The 19,053-nt window shown below is 46.5% G+C and overlaps 1 protein-coding gene across 4 annotated transcripts in view; it reads right to left on the reverse strand.

Moving 5' to 3' along the window:
• Positions 1–19,053, reverse strand: part of CTIF (cap binding complex dependent translation initiation factor) — a 145,130-nt gene that overhangs the window by 104,276 nt on the left and 21,801 nt on the right. For all 4 annotated transcript variants that reach the window (XM_084224763.1, XM_084224762.1, XM_084224761.1 and 1 more), the window contains exons 2-3: positions 13,659–13,871; positions 10,545–10,628 (exon numbers count right to left, since the gene is read on the reverse strand). In XM_084224763.1, coding sequence (XP_084080889.1) covers positions 10,545–10,628; positions 13,659–13,838 — 264 coding nt within the window. In that variant the 5' untranslated portion in view covers positions 13,839–13,871. The remainder of the gene's footprint in view (positions 1–10,544; positions 10,629–13,658; positions 13,872–19,053) is intronic.

A 19,053-nucleotide genomic window follows, 5' to 3' on the forward strand; every position in this document is an offset into this window, starting at 1 on the left:
CTGATGAAACAGGAGAGCTCCAGCTCCCAGGCCACTCGTGCCTGCTCCTACAAAACCATGCCCATGAGCAGCGTCCTTATTGTGGGGCTTCCTCTGACTCCTTTAACATGTTCTATTTACAGATTGCAAAGGGATGACACTGTGGGAGGCTCTGATGAGGATAAGATTCGGCCTTAGTACTCTAGAGAATGCATGAGGAAAAATAGCACTTACCTTCTTTATCTTCATGAGTATTAACTATGCATATTCATCAACCTCACATCCTCTAAAGCTGATGAAGGGCATTTGGACAATGTCCTTAATAACAGGCTTTAACTTTTGGTCATCCCTGAACTGAGCATGCAGTTGGACTGGATAATGACCGGTACCTTCCAGCTGAAATATTCTGTTCTATTCTACTCCATTCCCTTCCCTTCCATTCCATTCCATTCCATTCCATTCCATTCCATTCCATTCCATTCCATTCCATTCCATTCCATTCCATTCCACTCCATTCCATTCCCCTGCCAGACCCAAATAAACTTCTCAGTCAGTTTTTGCACTGCTCAGCCCACTGTTGGGAGTCCAGTTATTCACATGGCTGAGGACTCTTGTAGTTCACCAGGAGACTCATTACACGAATAACTATTTTTGTCTCTTAAGGAGCTGTGCCTGATGTTCTCCTTTATTCTCTCACTTGTTGTGCTGTCAAGCAAACTGCAGGTTTCTTGTTCAGCCCTCAAGGCATAATGACTCATCTGAAAACCAGAATAACTCACCTGACCAGCTCTACCCAAACACCCCACAAGGTCCTTGGGAGAAAGGTGGATATTGTCATGGCAATTGCTCCAAAAGCTTTGCTCAGAGACTTGGGAAAGACTTTTGAAGTGACCTAAAATAATTAAAACCCCATGATACCACCAAATGCAGAATATTCAACTCTTCCAAGTACTCTGAAAATCTGGAAAATACAAAGGGAAGCCTGTGTTTTAGGGCCGGTGTGAGAGCTGACAACTTCAAGAGGGTTTCTCATGTCTCAGATGTTCTCATAGGGCTACATGAGGTCCTGCAGACGCTAGCATGGGCTAAGGCAAAGGCAGGGCAACTTCAGCCTTCAAAGCCAAAAGGATTCATCACTCAAACTGCTTTTGAACACAACAGCCAAGTCCAGGCCACTAACTCCAGGGCACAGACCAGGTCCCAGCTCCACCACTGCCACCTGATTTGGATGAGGCAGGAAGACAACTGCACAGCAGAACCTGAACTACCTAGGGTGATGCTACCCAGTGGTCCAGAATGGACCTTGATGCACATGAAACATGGAAGTGTTCACCCAATACAAGGAATTGGAAGCAAAACACTCCAGTGCTGGCTTCTGCATCACTCCAGCTGGACATTCTGCACCCTACAACCTAGTAAGTTTCAAGCAAGTTCAAATACATTGTGGTATTGACTTAAAAAGAGGCAATTATCTGGTTTTCAAGTTGTAGATAAATGAAATTGGAAAGGTTGTGGTTATTTCCACTGACAGTTAAAGCACGTTCTTCTTCCCTTCTTATCACACCCTGACCCAAATCTCCCAATGGCTGAGAAATACCAAATGGCACAAAAGGAGTTGTTCAACTGGCATGAAGGGAAAAAACCGTGATGGATGTCAGGCAGGCCACTTTAGGAAGGCCTGGGGAAGAGCCAACATTGTAGGCATCCTGAGAAGTGAGAAATACCTCCTTTGACATGGGAAATATGTGCACCAGCTGAAAAGGTGGTTGGGAGAAATGCACCTTCATGCTTGATGTTTGAAGGATTAATTGTATCCTACACACTGAACATCTTGTTCACACACACACATACACAGGATTTCTGTGCCAAATGCTGCAAGTCAGCACATGCACCTTTTGCTTTGAAAGACATACTGAAAATAAAAACTGTTCACTTATATTCAGTAGACCCATCTTTTAGGAGTGGTTTTCTGCAGGCAATCCAAGATGTTGTAAATTCCAGAAATGTAGCTGTTATGAGAAACGATACTGGTATCACCATGCATCAATGTCCACCAAGAAACGTCACCAGATACAGCACAAACCACTCAGATCACAGGTGATTTTAATAAACCAGCTTGTTTCCTGGCTCTAAGTCACGGCCTGGGGCTTTCGCCCTGTTTACCTTCCTCACCTTTATCAAGAACTGATACTAATACTGAATACCAAATTGTTTTTTAAATAAAATTGCTACACTAAAAACTGTTGAAATGTCTGCTGAAGATGCTAACAGTCCCAGAACTGCCTGAATACACTCATGTTCAAACTCACCAGCACAGCCAAGCTCAGTATTTCCCCCAAATTTCTGACTAATTGCCATAGATTACCAACTTTTTACTGATACCTTACTGAAGGGGATTGAAATCTCCAGAATAAAAACACGACCCCCAGAAACAGTCCCACAGACTTCTGATGGCTTTGTGTCCTATAGTAAAGCTCTTTCATGCTAAAATGGACCCTCTCTGCAGACTTTCTGTGGAACTGGGCTGCTCACACCAACCTCATGGGTGATGCTCAAGGACTGGGTGAGAGCATGCAGGTGATGTTTGTTCTTTAAAGAAACACCAAAGCAGCAAAACCCCTTCACCAGCATAATTGCAAAGCCCATAAAAACCTATTCCCAGACTACAGAGGTAGCTGGAGTCCAGCAGAAAGCCGTGGCTTGGCACTGGTGAGATGTGGCACTGCTTTTCCTCCATCCTGTGTATGTTCCACACACAGCTCCTGCTAAACAAATCTACCTTGCTGCAGGAACAGAACTGATTGCCAAAGCTGACAAACACTGAAGACACAGCTGTAATGGCACCTCCTTAATCTCCACTCCTTGCTTCCTGCTGACCCCATTCCCCATCACCTGGCCCCATTACTCCGCTGTGCCCTTAAAAAACCAAGGATCTCCCAGTCTCTCTCAGTTCCCCAAAAAGTCCTTGAGCTCTGGCTCACAGATCTTGTTAGGGCTCCTCCACCTATCATTTCTGGTCTACACTCACCAGCAGGAGATGGGACCTCTGAGCCATACTTTGGGACTGGGAGGGAAAACACTATCCCTCCAGAGACTGATTCCCAGAAGCTGCTCAAACCCATGCCAATCCTTCTGGCCAAGCTCTGCACCTTCTCAGGAACAGTGAGGCTCATGCACATTGCCAGCAGCCCTCCTTTGGAAACTAGCTGTCAAATCTAACATTTGCATTTTAATTAGCAATAATCGTATGTTTCACTTACACTGCAATTTTCACCTTTGCAGTGAGCTCTTTGAGGCATGAACTAATTAATCCTGCTGCCTTTGCCAGTCCAAGAGTTAATATCTTCTGCTGCTTCAGTGCAAGTTTGAAAATCCTATTTGCAGAAAAAGAAGATAAGTTTCCCCAGTGCAGAAGCCATAAATGGAAACACCGTGATCACCTACGTGGCTGCTCTCAGTGAAGATAAGTATGGGTGTAGTGGGCTGTGCTGGTAGAGATGTAGATCAACCCTGGCAGCAGCACAAGTTTTAAGTGTCCTGAAGATATCAGTGAATTCTGGATGGGATTCATGTTCAATCATATGTAAAAATTTCAATATTCAATGTACAGCATTCATGGGTGGGCCAGAGGAAAAATAACAGGAAGCTGTCAGAGTTCTCAGGCCCCCAAAAACCTCTGGGATATCCCCAGCACAACAAGGGTCTCACATCTCTACCCAGGAGATCCCTAGATCAAGTTGTGGGGTGTCCTTCAAATGGTTCCTCAACTTTGATCTTACTCCTGGTCAGAACAGAAAACAGCTATTGTGTAAAAGGCCCTTTTTGAGGTTTTTCTGCAGTGGAGGTTTTCACACACGCAATTTGTGCTGCTGCCAAATCTTCCCATTATGCAGAATTTTTGCACTGCACTCCAAGTACCTCCCTAGAACTCCAGAAAAACCACTCCAATTTTAATAAGGAAAACCAAAGACTTAATTATTTTAATAACTCAAAATACACCTTAAAAAAAACCCCAACAAAAACCCAACCATAAGATTACTCTAAATATCTTAGTAGGGTAAACTTTCTAGCTTCTTTCTCCTCAAAGTATTACATAATGCTGTAAGAACATCAGAAACTGTTATAAAAATGTGATGCAAAAGCCCCAGCCCCTTTGGCTCTGTTCCTTCCCTTCCCAGGTCTGTGTCCCCCTTCCCCAGCCCTCTCCAATCTGCAGAAGGGACACTAAACATAACTTTGAGATCTTCTTCCACCAGGGAAAGTAAAGTTTGATCCATACCTGTGTCATAATACAGGACCAAAGGACCTGATGGACTTGGAAGTAGGAGGTTAAGCTTACATGATCTTTCTGGACTACCTGGGAAAGGACCAAGCCTGTGTGGTTGTGTTTTTTGGACAACACTGGAAGAGCCATGCCAACCAAGGATGTGCTAGATAGCTCATTGACACACAAGGGTGAAGAGGAGGAAGACTGAGGGCTCTCAGAATGACCCTGAAAACTCCAGATGTGCTATGGAAACCCATCAGCAAGGCCCTGTCCCAGCCTCAGAGGAAATGGCTCATATCATCCCTTCCCTGCCTAGAGCTCCAGCACTGACTGACCAATTCATCCAAACCTGGAAAGACGGAGACCTCAAAGGTAAATCAAATCTCATAAAAATAAGAGTGCGGGGAGCGCTACAATGGCCAGACAGGCTTCACCTGGTCTTCTCTACCCAAACAGAAAATGAGGGCGACAAGATGTCCTGTCATGTGAGCCACTGGTGACACCTGACTCAGAAGACACCTTCCCCCACCCTCAGTAAGCAGCAGCAGTTCTCCAGAGCAGGCAGCAATGCAGTGGAACATCTCCCTCCCAGACCTCCTGACACCCAAGCAGGTGCCTGCTTCACATGAAGCACTGCTGCTTCATGAGGCCCAGCCCAAACACAAGTCCCAGAGAAAGCTATACCTATACATTAGCTGAAGGACTTGATTTCTTTCTTAGCAGTCCTCTCCAACCATAACTGAGCAGGGCTGCATCCACTAAACGAGGAAGCATCACCCAGCAGTTACAGGCAGAAAAGTGACTGGTTTTCTCAGAGCTGCTCTTTGCTCATGGGAAGGTCACCCCACCTAAAGTCCTACTTTCTTCCTCCATCAGGCAGGCAAGCATCAACACGTACTCACTGGCAAAGCCAATGTCTGTCTCTTGCCTTCTCTTCTGGAAACACAAAATCAGTGTCTGCAGCATCAGCCAGCATCCACCTACCCCAGCAGATCCTCAGCATGGTGGACAGCCTCAGCTGAATTCAGTGTACAAACAGGCCCTGGGCTACAACATGAGCAGGCCACTGAGACGGGGAACCCTAGACTTATTCCCCAAACATGGAACTGTTGGAGCAAGTCCACAGGAGGCCATGAGATGATAAAAGGACTGGAACACCTCACCTGGAAAGACAGGCTGAGAAAGTTGGAGCTGTTCAGCCTAGAGAAGAGAAGGTTGTGTGCAGACCTCACAGCACCTTCCAGTATCTCAAGAGAGCCTAAAGGGAAGCTGGAGGGGGACTCTGCATCAAGAACTATAGTGACAGGACAGGGACTGATGGGTACAAATTGCAAGACGGGAAATTTAGACTGGATATTAGGAAGAATGGTTTTACTGTGAGGGTGGTGAGACACTGGCCCAGGCTGCCCAGGGAGGTTGTGGATGCCCCAACCCTGGCAGTGCTCATAGCACATAAGGCCCTGAGCAACCTGTTCTAGTGGAAGGTGTCCCTGCCTATGGCAGGTGGGTGATTTTTAATGTCCCCCCCTTAATATTCTATAATTTTTAAAAGTCTTTCCAGAGTCATCCCTCTTGTTTTCCTTCAGATCTGGACCCAAGGATAGGCAACTCAAGTGAGACACAGGCTGTCCACCAGCACAGGGAAAATGAATTACAAATTTAGTCAGGAGATCCTGCCAATCCACTGTCTCTCCAGCTCTATCTGGTCAGCCAAGAATTTGGGGCATTACACACTGCCTGCTGATGTCAATGGACTTAAGCCAGCAGGACAGTTTCACTGCTAACTTCAGTTAATCTGGATGCAGTGACATGTCCCCTGTCCCCTGTCCAAGAACATGAACCCTTCCCACCTGCTTCTGCAGCATCTACCAGGGAGGATCTCCTGGTGGCTGATCCCAGGAAGTCACGAAGTCAAGCAGCACTGATGCCTGCAAAAGAAAATTTTCTGGAACTGTGAAAGAAATCTGCACAGATAATTTGATTTTTCCACTCTCAATTGAAACTGAGCTCCTCTGTGCACTGCAATCTGCTGTTACCCAAGAGACAGCCTTCACACATTGCCCCACACCTCCCATTGCTTTTGCTTTGGCAACATGGCAGCTTTTCCAGCCATGACTGCAAGACGCGGACATGGAATGGCATGACCTTAAAGCTCATCTCCTTCCGTCCCCTGCCATGGGCAGAGACACTTTCCACTAGATGAGGCTGTTCCAAGCCCTGTCCAGCCTGGGATGGGGTAGCCACAGCTGCTTTGGGCATGCTGTGCAAGGGTCTCCCCACCCTCACAGGCAGGAATTCCTTCCCAATATCCCATCTAACACTGTCCTTCCCAGTGGGAAGCCATTCCCCCTCGTCCCTCCAGGCCCTTGTCAGAACTCCTATGATGGCACAGTTAGGGATGCTCTTTATTCCACGCAGTCTGATCTCCAGCCAAGGCCCAAGAGTGCAAACCCACCACCCCACTCCGCCACCGTGTGCTGCTGTTTCTGCTGGCTTAACAGGAGGGCAAAGTCATCTCCTTCACCACCAGCTCCTCAGGGAGGACAGGACAAGGGTGCTAACGAGCAAGGTGTGGGATCGTCAGGTGCGATCGACACACCCTGCCTGCCCCTTCACTGCTCAGTAGATCAGCAACACAACCATCAACTGCAGAAGCTTCTGAGGGCCCGAACCCTGTACCAAGTTCCTGCTGCACCTGGTGGGGCATGGACACAAGCAGTGGAATGAAAGCAAGTCCTGCTTACTGCCAACACCACAGGTTTTTCTTTGGTGATGATGGGTGACAGCCAGCCACCATGGGGGAAGGGAGGGACTTGGCCAGGAAGGAGGATTTTCAGCTCTCCATCTCCCAACGCCTGGAGAAATGGCACAAACCCGCAGAGTTGTTCTGGTTTTTGTTAATGCCTTTTACATAAGGGGAGCCTGGGATGCAGTTCCTGCCAGGCCTTTCATGTACCAAGAGCTTTGCTGGATCTCTCAATATGCACCATACCAGATTTTTTTACTTAATGAATTGCTCTCAGAAATATATCAAAGAGCTTCCTACTTGCCACAGCCTCACAAGGGGAATGCAAATAAAGCATTATATAAAAACTTCCCACTGGCTCTTTTTGGGGAAGAAAAAAAAAATCCAAACATAAAAGAGTTTAAAATTATTCCATTATCTAAACCTTCCTCTTTACAGAGGCAGTAAGGTGCTCAAAGAATATTTTGAGTAGCTGGTCTTTGCCCCAGAGGCTCACACATGGTGAGACCTGGCAAACTTTCAGGGGTTTGGTGGAACATGGCCATGCCATGCAGCAAACAGAGAGATCCCAGCAGGAAACAAGAATTACAGATGAGCTGAATGTAATTGTAAGACCAGGATTTTCTCAGCACATGAGTTCACAAAATATATCTCAGGAGATTCCCCCATGAGCAGACCATCTTCTTGCAGCCACCCGCCCACAGAACTGGAAAGACCAGGGTGTTTCAGGGGGAATTTTCTCTGTTTTTAAGCCACAGCTTTGTATGTGATGCCTATATGCCAGCCTATGGGAACTGACTCCAAGTCTCACACAGCTGCTAACACAGGTCTCACCAAGTAGTGCAAGAGCAGGACAAGTCTGGGTGATCTTTTCCAGAGACACCCAACAACACCAGAAACCAGCAATTTTGGAATATCCTGGACTGATTTTACCTTTATTTTTAATGAAGGTAAAAACACTTAAAAATGAAGGGTAAAAAACACTTCATTTTTACCCTTACATTATATTTTATTCAGAAATTGCTCTAACCCCCTCACTTGTACAACAACCAGTAGATGCTTATATACACACATACTATATAAAAATGCATAACAAACACACACATTAAAAAAAAAAAATCTTTCTTTTATTTTTCTTTACCTTGCTGCATCATATAGCCCAGAATTTCAAAGGCATCAAGTCCTCAGGGAGGCATAGAGGGATTTTTCAGGCATGGGAAAGTCATCTTCTCTGTAGGCTTCCCTATAACCTTTAGGAAGCCAATTACTTCTGAAAAAGCAAGACTGGACTACTCTGTCTTCACAGAAAATGAACCACATGCTGAATATATTTCCAGGACTAACCTAGATTTCCATATAAATGCCTTCCTGATGGCCACGTGAGGCATACCATGGTCACTGATACATAACCCACATTTTCACATTAGCTGAAGCCAGCAGAAATCTCACATCCAAGTATTTTTCAAGTATGAGTGGCAACGCAGAGATCTCAGCTGGAAACAAAATAGGAAAACTAGGAATTCCATTTCCTGCCCGAACCCCTGAAATGCATTAAAAAACTGCAACAAAAAAGCCCCATCAGAACAACAAAAAAAACCACCAAAATAAAACCAAAAAACCCCAAACAGAATAAAAAAAACACCCCCAAAATGCAACCCCTTCCTCCATTGGGAAATAATTAGCTCGCTTCTTCCTTAGCAGGTTTGAAAAGTGACTGATAATTTCAATTCAGGAAAAGCATCGTAGTAATGACTTGGATTTTTTTTTAATATTGAAATATTTTAGTGAAAACAGCCAGGAATGGTAAGAAACTGCACTTGGACCTCACCAGCAGTGTTTAACTCATGTATCAGTGACAGTGAGAGAAATGCTTGCCTGGACAGAGGAACAATAGCTTGCAGCTCCTCTTTGGTGCCAAGGAAAATTTGTTACTCACAGTTAAAGGAAGCCAAACATGGAGAGAGATAATTACTAGCTCTGCTGCAGGCTGGGAGAGAGCCCAAACACAGGGTAAGCAGCTTGGGCATCAGAGAATGCTGTTTGTGTGTAGGAAAGGAGCTCCCTGTAGGAGGAGATCAAACACATTTAATTCTCAGGGGACAAAAAAACCAGCAAGAAAACAAAAAAACCCCATGTAAGCTGAAACAAAAGAGTGCATGGCACCAGGCAGATGGAGGAAAGCAACACCCATGCATGACTCCTGCATCCTCCTGTAATCTCCACCAGCCACTTGTACATTAGCAGAGCCCTTGGGTGAAGTACCAGGGACCTTCTTCCCTAGGGAAAGCCCCATATCGACCCAAGGAAGCCTGATGGAAACGGCAAGCCTCCCAAGTGAACATGCAGCAGCTGTCTGCAGTGCTGGGAGGGAGCCTGATGAGGTTTTGCTGCTGAATATTTTGAAGCAGATCACAGCTGTAATAAATTAAATCCACAATTCCATCTGGCACCTTCAGGAGCTCATCCAAAGCAGTACCTCTGTTCAGCACACGCCCTCCTACAAAACAACAGCCTGCCTTTGTTGGGTGCAGGTGTTGGTAGAAGTGTTACCAGCATCCCAGGGCCATGGCAGGGAAAGGATCCCTCAGTCAAGAACTTCCAGCATAGCACCATGGGAGGAAGCTGTGCCCAAAATGAGAGCTGCAATATGCCCTGCTCAGACTGGCACAGCCTCTTTTACACCCTGCAAGGGGCTCCCAAATTCCCCCTCATGAATCCACACGCAAGACTGCATCTGGAGGACATCAAGCAGAGGAAGAGAATAAAAGCCACCAACTTGAAACCACTTCTCTGGATGGGACATCCACCAGCCACAGCAATTGGAAATACTGTTTTCCCTTCCTCAGATGCCTAAATTTCACATCTCCTCAAGCAAGTGCTGCTCTTACAGAACTGATGGTCTCATGGTGACACAGCAGCTTGTCAATCAGATGAGAATGATCAAACACAACTCCCCACCCAACCCAACTCTCTTCCATGGGGGTACTAACATGAGGAGAGACAGCCAGCTCTAGCAGGACCTGGTAAACACTCCTTACTTGTGTTCACACCATGTCCAAGCACCAAAAGTGATTCACACTTAGCTCCTGTCACTGCATGACCAACACAGGCTCTCAGCACGTGCAACTTTGCTTCTTCTGCCAGCTCACCCTCTCAGCCGTGTAATGCTCTTCCCTGCAACACCATCCTTGTGCTGCAGCACACAACAGAGAAGCTGCACAAAGATCCTTTATTCCAGCTACATCTCATCCTTCCAAGTCAGCTCGGATGCTCCTAACAGCTTCCTTACACAGGTGACAATAAGAAAGCTTTCTGGAATAAATGTGACACTCCTTATTTTTTCTCCTTTAAGCTCCTGATGAAAGCATCCATCTGCACATCAGGATGTTGCCCACCTCCCATGGTTTGGGCAGGAACAGGCTTTCAGATGCCAAGCAGAGGGACACATCTCCCCTTCCAGTGGAGAGGGACAGCTGGCAGCACCTCCCAGGCGAGACAGTGGAAGAAATAAAGGGAAAGGTCTGGGCAGAAGGAACTAAACACAAACCCTACCTGGTTATGTTCGTGAGACGACGAGCCCTTCCCTCGGGATGGGGAACAGCTGCCATCAAGCTGCTCGCTACAATCCGCCGTCCACTGCAAAAGGGATAAAAAAAGGGATTGTGTAAAATAATAGCTGGGCTGGGCAAAACTGCTGCGTCAGTCCACAGAGCACAGAAAACACTGTCTGGCCGCGGGCATCGCTGCACACGTGTGGCACCCCTCCTTTTTGAGGATGATCCCAAAGGCTTTGGCTTGGAAACGCTCCACCCGCTGCTGACAGTGGGTAGATGGAAGAAGCAGGAACAACTGTAGGAAAGCATTTGATATGGTGCTTTGGAATAAAACCCAGCTCCAATACCTCCTTGCTGACTCTGACAGTGCTTGGAACCCCAGGTGTGCGATACACACTAGGGTGACTTATCACTCATTTCCGTGGAAAGTTTGAAAATTTCTGCTTTTCCCAACCCTTGTTCCCAACTCTATTTGCTTCAAGGACAGATACATGCCCTGGGCAGCCAACACCCTGTGTTTTCATTTTAAACAAAGCAGAAAATGAGTACAGAAGCTGTAGGTTTGGCCACTGCCAAATGTGGTCATAGGGGATTAGCAGATTCTTAGGCCAGCTTGCCCCAAGGTTGGGCAGCAAGGTGTCTCCACAAAAATAACTGAATTTGGCGTCATTTGTTGCCTTTTTTTTTTTTTCCTTAAAGAAATGTAGGGCTGCATCATACTGGTGAAAAAAAAGCCCAAAACCAATTTTCACTAAACAAACATCAAAGATGCTGCTTAATTCTAAGGTCATTTTATCACTCCTTCAACAAAGTGGAGACTGACCAGCCCCACTTCTGAGGTCTTCCACTCTGGAAGCCCTTGGCTGCTCCAGAGACACTCAAGGCTTGGTATCATCACCAAGGATGTGCCAAGAAAATGAAAAGTCATTTCCATACAAACAGCCACCTGAGAGCTCCCTGACAGGTATGGATGAGGCCACAAAATAAAGAGTCTTCACTACAACTGCCCATGATCCCTGCCCTCATCAGAGAGCCCGTCCTAGCTCACAGATGGGGGAATGTCAGTCTCCCTCATTAAAGAGCTGCCCATCACTCTCCTGTCACTTCTGCTGAGCCCCACTGGGCAGGCCCATGATGCCATCACTCTTGAGAGTCTTTCATTTACCAGACGTATCCCTATCTGCTTTAATAATTTTGAGTGTGACCACATTCCTGGAAAGGTCTCTCAAGGTACAAGCTCACTCATTATCTCCACAGCAAAATATAAGCACCTTTTCCCTCTGATTTTCCTCTTTTTTCCTGGTGGGAGCTAGGCTGGGGACATCCCCATCAAGGGAACATCCACATTTTGGGATTCTCTGAAGTGGCAATGGATTCAGCTTCCCTGATAGCTGAGTGAGGAGGATGTTCCTTTCTTTCCTTCCCCCAGCAAGGAGAGCAGTTGTCCAGGAATGTGGTACCATCCCAGCAACTCACACACACATGGCTGAATGGATTTATCCATTCTGAGGCAGGGAAAACATCACAGCCATAAGAAAACAAACTGCAGAGAGATTAAACATTAAAGATTTAGTTTCTGGCAGAGCCTTGCAGTTAAAAACAATTTCCTTGGTCTCAGCTGAGTGCCTTTCCCTTAAATCCATCTTTCTCCCTCTAGCTCTCATTAATGAGGGAACGTGCCACCTTCCATCAGGCTGGCTTCCACCAGGGTTGCTCCAGTCAGCTGCAGGATATGTGCCTGTTTATTCCTTGCTTTGCTAAGAACTGATCAGGAAGGGAAAATCAGAAATAAAAACTCCTGATTATTTCTTAGAGGTGAAAAAATAAAAAAAACCTTTGTGAGACATAATTCCTTCTTAGTGCATCCATTAAGACATGGCTTGATAAATGCAAGTGACCTAAAGTGAAAGCCCATCTTCACTTTTTGTCCAATATACAGCCCTAGAAATACAAAATGTTGCATTTTGATGGAGTTCCACAATAAATCCTAATTAAACTTCTGCATCAATGGTCTAGGGTACAACCTCATTTAGCTGCTTCATTTGAGTTGCTTCTATAACTGGTTTAATTAAAAGGTTTAATGTTCAGATCTTTCATTATTACGAATTTTTCCTTTAAAATAAAACCCAGTCATCTTGAAAGAGAACACTCTCAGAACTGACATTAAAAACACAGCAGCTCCTTTCTTCCAGGGCAAGCCAGGAAGGAAAGCTAAAATGCCATTTCCACAACTGGAACATGGATTTGGTTGTTGCAATCAAGGATCTTAATGCAAAAAACGTACATGGTATGCCATGAGAATTAGAAATTTTTGTGCTTAAGATGCAGAGGGAGCAGTGGACAGGTTGGAAGAGGTTACAAAACTTTGTCGATTACTTTATTTCTAATTCAATACTACTTTTGAGCTTGACACATTAATAAGCAGAACTTGTCTGTTTGACCTGAAGCCCCTCCAAAGCATCACTTCAAACACAGACACCTTCCAGCCTTGGGTAATAAAATCACTAGATTTTTAAATATATTTTCTTCCATTTCTAAGGGCTTTGATCCTCAAATTGTGAAAGATCTCTTCACCAAAATCTATTGTTAAAAAGCTTCCTTTGTTTGGTAATTTCTTTACATTGAGATGATATAAAACAGGTCTAGAGCTCTGGGTCAGATTCTCAGCTCCAGCAAACCTGCAGAGTTCAGACAGATCAGATCAAACACTGCTGATACCAGATAAAGATGGGATCCTTCATATATAGAATCATGGAATGGTTTGGCTTGGAAGGGACCTTAAACCCCATCTCATTCCACACCGTGCCATGGGAAGAGACACCTTCCACTGTGCCAAATTGCTCCAAGCCCTATCCAACCTGGCCTGGAACACTTTCAATGATGCACCTTGAGATCATAAAAAACCAAACCAAGCATCTGGAGACTGCTACCAGCAGCTTGGAAACCTCAAATACATCCCCCCCAAGCAAGTGAGCTGCCCCAAACCCAGTGTTTCATCACACCCTGCTTCACATCCAATCCCTGAAAAAGCTACTTCAGCTAAGAACACACTCCAGGAGCTCCCAGTGTGCCCCCAGCCCCTCTCCCACCCCACAGTGAGCCTTTCACCCACCTGTGAGATGTGGGACTGTGTCTTCTCGCTCTCGCCGTCACCCTCGGTCTTGTCGGTGAGCAGCCCCTGGACCTGGTACTCCAGGACGTAGCTGTCAATGAAGCGCTCCAGCTCCTCAATCTCCTGGGAGCGGCTGCTCCCCGCCTCCGAGGAGGCCGACGCCACCGAGGAGCTCTCCATCCCTTCAGGGAACACACTGGGAACACAGGGGGCCTGAGGAAGCGGGACAAAAAAGACAGCGAGGAATTATTTCCCAGTAATTATAAAAAACCCCAGCAGACAAAGCCTATCAGTTGCCATGCGCAGGATATTTTTTGCTGTACATCTGCATTTCCAATACAATTTCTAATAATCCTAGGTAGTTGCTTTTAGGGCTTCCAGGCATGCAAAAAATGTTCCATTTCTGTAATATTCCTGCATTTAAGGACAACAGACATATTTCCTGGCCTCCTGCTTAAAACCCAAATTACTGAAAATCTCCAGACATATGCACGAGAGAAAATACACTAAAACGCTTGATTTATTAAATCCAAAGCACTAGCTGTTCTGGATATGGGTGAGAAGCTGGGGGTAATGGAGAAGGGTGAGGAAGAGGATGATAACTGAAAAGCTTCTCTAGAGCAGCGGCAGTAAATAATGCTGAGTTAATGGTGCGAGTGTAAATGGTCCAGTGAGGAGGTGAGACAGAGATCACAACAGAATTCACTTTTAAAACCTCTCACTGCAGAAAATTGCCTCTATAGGAGCCATAGGGCATTTATAATTCTCTTCTCCCTCCTACTTCTCCAGGGCTCAATGACAATAACGCCTTAAAGAAAGGAAATCACCAGCTCCTGGGCTGGGCATGGCACTGGGTTCTGCTCCCTGTGACAGGGACAGGACCCAGGGAATGGCTGGAGCCGTGCCAGGGAGGGCTAGGTTGGATATCAGGGAAAGGCTCTTCCCCAGAGGCTGCTGGCACTGCCCAGGCTCCCCAGGGATGGGCACAGCCCCGAGACTGCCAGAGCTCCAGGAGCCTTTGGACAGCACTGCCAGGGATGGACAGGGTGGGATTGCTGGGGGTCTGTGCAGGGCAGGAGCTGGACTGGGTGATCCTGGTGGGTCCCTTCCAGCTCAGGAATATTTTATAATTCTACACTTGGAAAAAAAGGCTGTGGCTCAGTGTCTTGTGGTAAACCTCATACTCCTCCCTTCCTGCAGCTGGGAGGGAGAAGACATGGGAGCTGCCAGCACACTGTAGGACACAACAGCTTCATCCCTCACCCTCTCCTTCACCAGGAATGAGAATTTACAGTCTGCTTTGAGACAAGTATAAAATCACAAAGCAAATCCAGAGTGAGTCACATGCCATCCAGAAGGGAAGGAAAAAAAAATCTGCTCCCAGCTCATGTAGTTTCCAGCTCCTGAACTATTTTCTCCTCCGTCACTTCTGAACAATTGTGGCATCGTTTGGAAACTGCCGAGAATGAGCAGTTCTGGCCTAAGGATTTCATCTGCTCAAGGAATTATTCCCAAATGTGCCCAGACTGTCAAAAAGGCTCATTATGTAGACCAATATCACACATTAGCTCCTGAACAAAAATCATATGCCATATTAGAAAGGACAAAGAAAAAAGAAGAAAGTGAAGAAAGAAAAAAAGAAGGAGCCCCAGAGAGTGTGGAGTCCTGGAGGAGGGCATGCTTCTCCCCTTTTCACTAATTAGTGCCAATTAGAAAAAAGGAAAGCACCAGTTATCAAACAGGAAGTGCTAAAGAAAGAGTTGGGAGAATAGGAGGCTCCCATGAGTCCTGGAGGGGTGTGATGGCATGGAGAGATGGCTCGAAGCAGGGCATCACTCAGGATGGAGTGAGCAGGGTCTGAGGTTATCCTCCATCTCCTTGGGCCACACATTACCCAAGCTCAAAGGTTTTTTTTTTGTCTATTTCAGACAACACAAACCACATATCTGAGATATTTGTGGATCTTTAGTGGTAAACTCTAAAACAAATTCATCTTGTGGTAGCTTCACCTCTCTCTAAAGGAAACCATCACTCAACAGGAAGAAAACTCCTGCTCTTCCTGGTGATCTGTGCCTGAAGCTAGTTTCTCACCTCACCTCACCTTCAAAACACATAAAAAACCATTTTCAAAGAAAAACCAAAACCCACACTTGAGCATCAAAGCACTTACTGTTTTCCCACACTGAGCAAATAAATGCTGGTGAGAGCTCTTGATCAAGCAGTGATCCCTTGGCTCTGTGTTGGCTCAGCACCTACCACAAAGCATTCCCAGACACCAGGTACATTCCTTAATCACAACAAACAAGGATCAATCTCAAAATTGCTTTTTTCCCCCCACTTTCCCCTTCCTCCACTCTACTTTGCCAAAGCACAAAGTTTGGGGGCCTGAAAATTACCTTCCAAATCTTATCTCTTGAAGTGTTCAAGTCCAGGTTGGATGAGACTTGGAGCAACCCAGTGCAGTGGAATATGTCCCTGCCCATGGCAAGGGGTAGAACTATAGGACCCTGAAGGCTTCTTCTAACTTAAATCCTTGTAAAACCTGATGATTTTACAAAGCCCATGTTGTGCTCACTACTGTGACCATAAAAGACAGAATCATCAGCAGAAAAAGTCAATAGATGTGCAAACTGCTTATTATAACTTAGTAATTATCAGCATTACTGTAATGTATAATTATTATTAATAGCTGTTATTAAGGGTGATCTAAATGGGGTTCTTGCTCTAGCAAGATTATACAGTTTTTTTAGCAATTATACAGTTTTACCCTTCATCAGCAAATAATAAGAACAAGCATTTTTTATGACCCTTGTAGGTTCATTCCCTTTCTCCCAAAGGTGCTCCAGGCTTGTTGAACTTGTGGAAACTAGTGGTGAGTTTGATAGGCGAAGAACAGTAATGGAGAACAAACCCACTTTGGATTGGGAGGCAACAGAAGAGTAGAACTTGCAACCAAAGTGATTTAAGAAGTGCTGAGTCCATGATGAGAAGACCACAGACATGCAGGACAGTGATGCATTTCCAGGTCACTGGAGGGTGGGTGAGAGGGCCCCACATGCATGTCCTCCCCCAGGGAAGAGGCTCCAGCCATTCCCCTCCACACCAAAAGTTCTCCAAAATCTGGACTGAAGCAGGCTGGCAGTGCCAAGACAGAACAGCAGGCCAACTTCCCACAGATTGTCCCCTAGGACGAGACCCACCTGAGTCCCAGCCATGTCAAGGCACTCCAGCCCCCAAAACAAGCTTCTAGGCAAAAACATTCTGGCACAGCAACATTACACCAAAACAGCAACCATAAAGAGATCTTCCTAAAACAATTCTTACAGAATCACTGAATCATGGAATTGTTTAGACTGGAAAGCCCTCCAAGACCATCAAGTCCACCCCCCTGGCAACGCCAAGGCCACCACTGACCCATCTCCCCAAGTGCCACATCCACATGGCTTTTAAATCCATGGAGGTATGGGGACTCCACCACTGCTCTGGGAAGCTCTGCTGGAAGCTCTGGACAAGCCTTTCCATGGAGGGCTTTTCCCCAATATCCAACCTGACCCTCCCCATGCCCAGCCTGAGGCCGTTCCCTCTCCTCCTGTCCCTGTTCCCTGGAGCACAGCCCGACCCCCCGGCTGTCCCCTCCTGTCAGGAGCTGTGCAGAGCCACAAGGGCCCCCCTGAGCCTCCTTTGCTCCAGGCTCAGCCCCTTCCCAGCTCCCTCAGCCTCTCCTGGGGCTCCAGCCCCTGCCCAGCTCCATTCCCTGCCCTGGACACGCTCCAGCCCCTCAGGGTCTCTCTTGTCCTGAAGGTCCAGAGCTGGACACATCACTGGAGGTGCCTCAGCACCAGCATCCCCTGGGCCCTTCCCAGCTTTCCAGCCCCTCTGCACCAGCCTAGAGGGGCTGGAAAGCTGGGAAGGCCCAGGGGAAGCCATAGGGGGCTGGGATGACTCAAGAGCAAGCCAGTTCTCGCTCCAATTCATCCAGACAAACCCACATCCTGACCTGCTATTAGGACAAAAGCAGCACACCTTGATCCTATGCAAGGTCCAACGTGACTGAGCACCAGAAAAGGAAAGAAAATAAAGAGATTGCTTTGCCCAGTGTTTTGCTTCCACTGGATGGATGCTAAGAGCTTAAAATACTCTTGCACACTGGATGAGTTTCTTTGAAGGCTGTGGCTTCCAAAGGCAAGAGAAACAGGAATACCACACTGTCACACACAACCAAAATGGTGAAAGTCGTAAGCAGATTTTCTTGACAACTACATAGCCGGGAGCTAATACCCAATGCCAACACCTAGGTAAGGTCATTGGAAAAAATCCCTAAAATACAGAGTTCAGGCAGAACTACTTCATGCACTGGGCTTCCTCTCACCTGAACTGAAATTCAATTATTGAAAGGTGTAACCATCTCCAAAGCCCAATAAAGGGCTTTCCCACAACATGGCTTCAGCTGTTTAGGCTTGACTGACTGACTGACTGATTGATGGCATTTAATTGGAAAACTCATGTCTCTTCCTTACTTATCCTTTGGTTAAACACTAAGAAAATCCCAGGCCAATCCTCCATTCCTCCGTGACACCAAAGTGAAGTCAGGAGGAATGCAGAACATCCTTTATGCAAAGAATATTTATTTCTCAGAAATGCCATCACAGACCAGCTGCTGCAGATTCAGGCTGTGACAGGCTACAGAGATATCCTGACATCCCTGAAAGCCTTTGTCTTGGCACATGGGATTTATCATCCCAGAGTTTTCTAGGAACAAGAGATGCTTCCTATAAAAGGCAGCTGCAGCACAAATTCTTCACGTACCAATGCAGCCACCTGCTTCCAGAATGTTCTTTGATAGGACATCCAGCATCCCTCTTGTGTTAGTTCTCCCTTGAGTATTTATAACAGACTGTGATCCAGCAGGTCTCTTCTGCTCTGAGACACCTGGGACACAAACTGAGGAACAGCTCAGCAGCCCAGATTTGTCTGCGCCTGAATGGGATGATGATAAAACCAAATCAAACTGATCCCCAGGGAGACAGAGGGATGGGCACCAGCCCAGGCCCAGACACCACATCCTCTCTCATGAGCAACCAATGACAACTTTCCCATCTCTTGTGCAGGCTCCAAAACCCACCCCACTGTTCTCCCATCTCTGTCCCCTACAGCAACGCTGGACATCACCTTGTGCAGGTGGAGGTGGATATCCAGGCTGAGGTGACACCCTCTTCTGCACAGTGCCTCTCTGGGTCTGGGCAGGACAGAACAGCTCATGGTCAAACCCTCCATCATCACCTCCCTCACATTTCCTGCTCACTGAGACTCCAAGCCAGGCTTATTAAAGCTGCTGCTGAAGCATACACAGAAGGAGGAAGTCCCTGCAGCCCCAGACAAGAGAGATGCTTTGACT

This window comes from Fringilla coelebs (assembly GCF_963513975.1).
Source record: "Fringilla coelebs genome assembly, chromosome: Z".
Classification (NCBI taxonomy): Eukaryota; Metazoa; Chordata; class Aves; order Passeriformes; family Fringillidae; genus Fringilla; species Fringilla coelebs.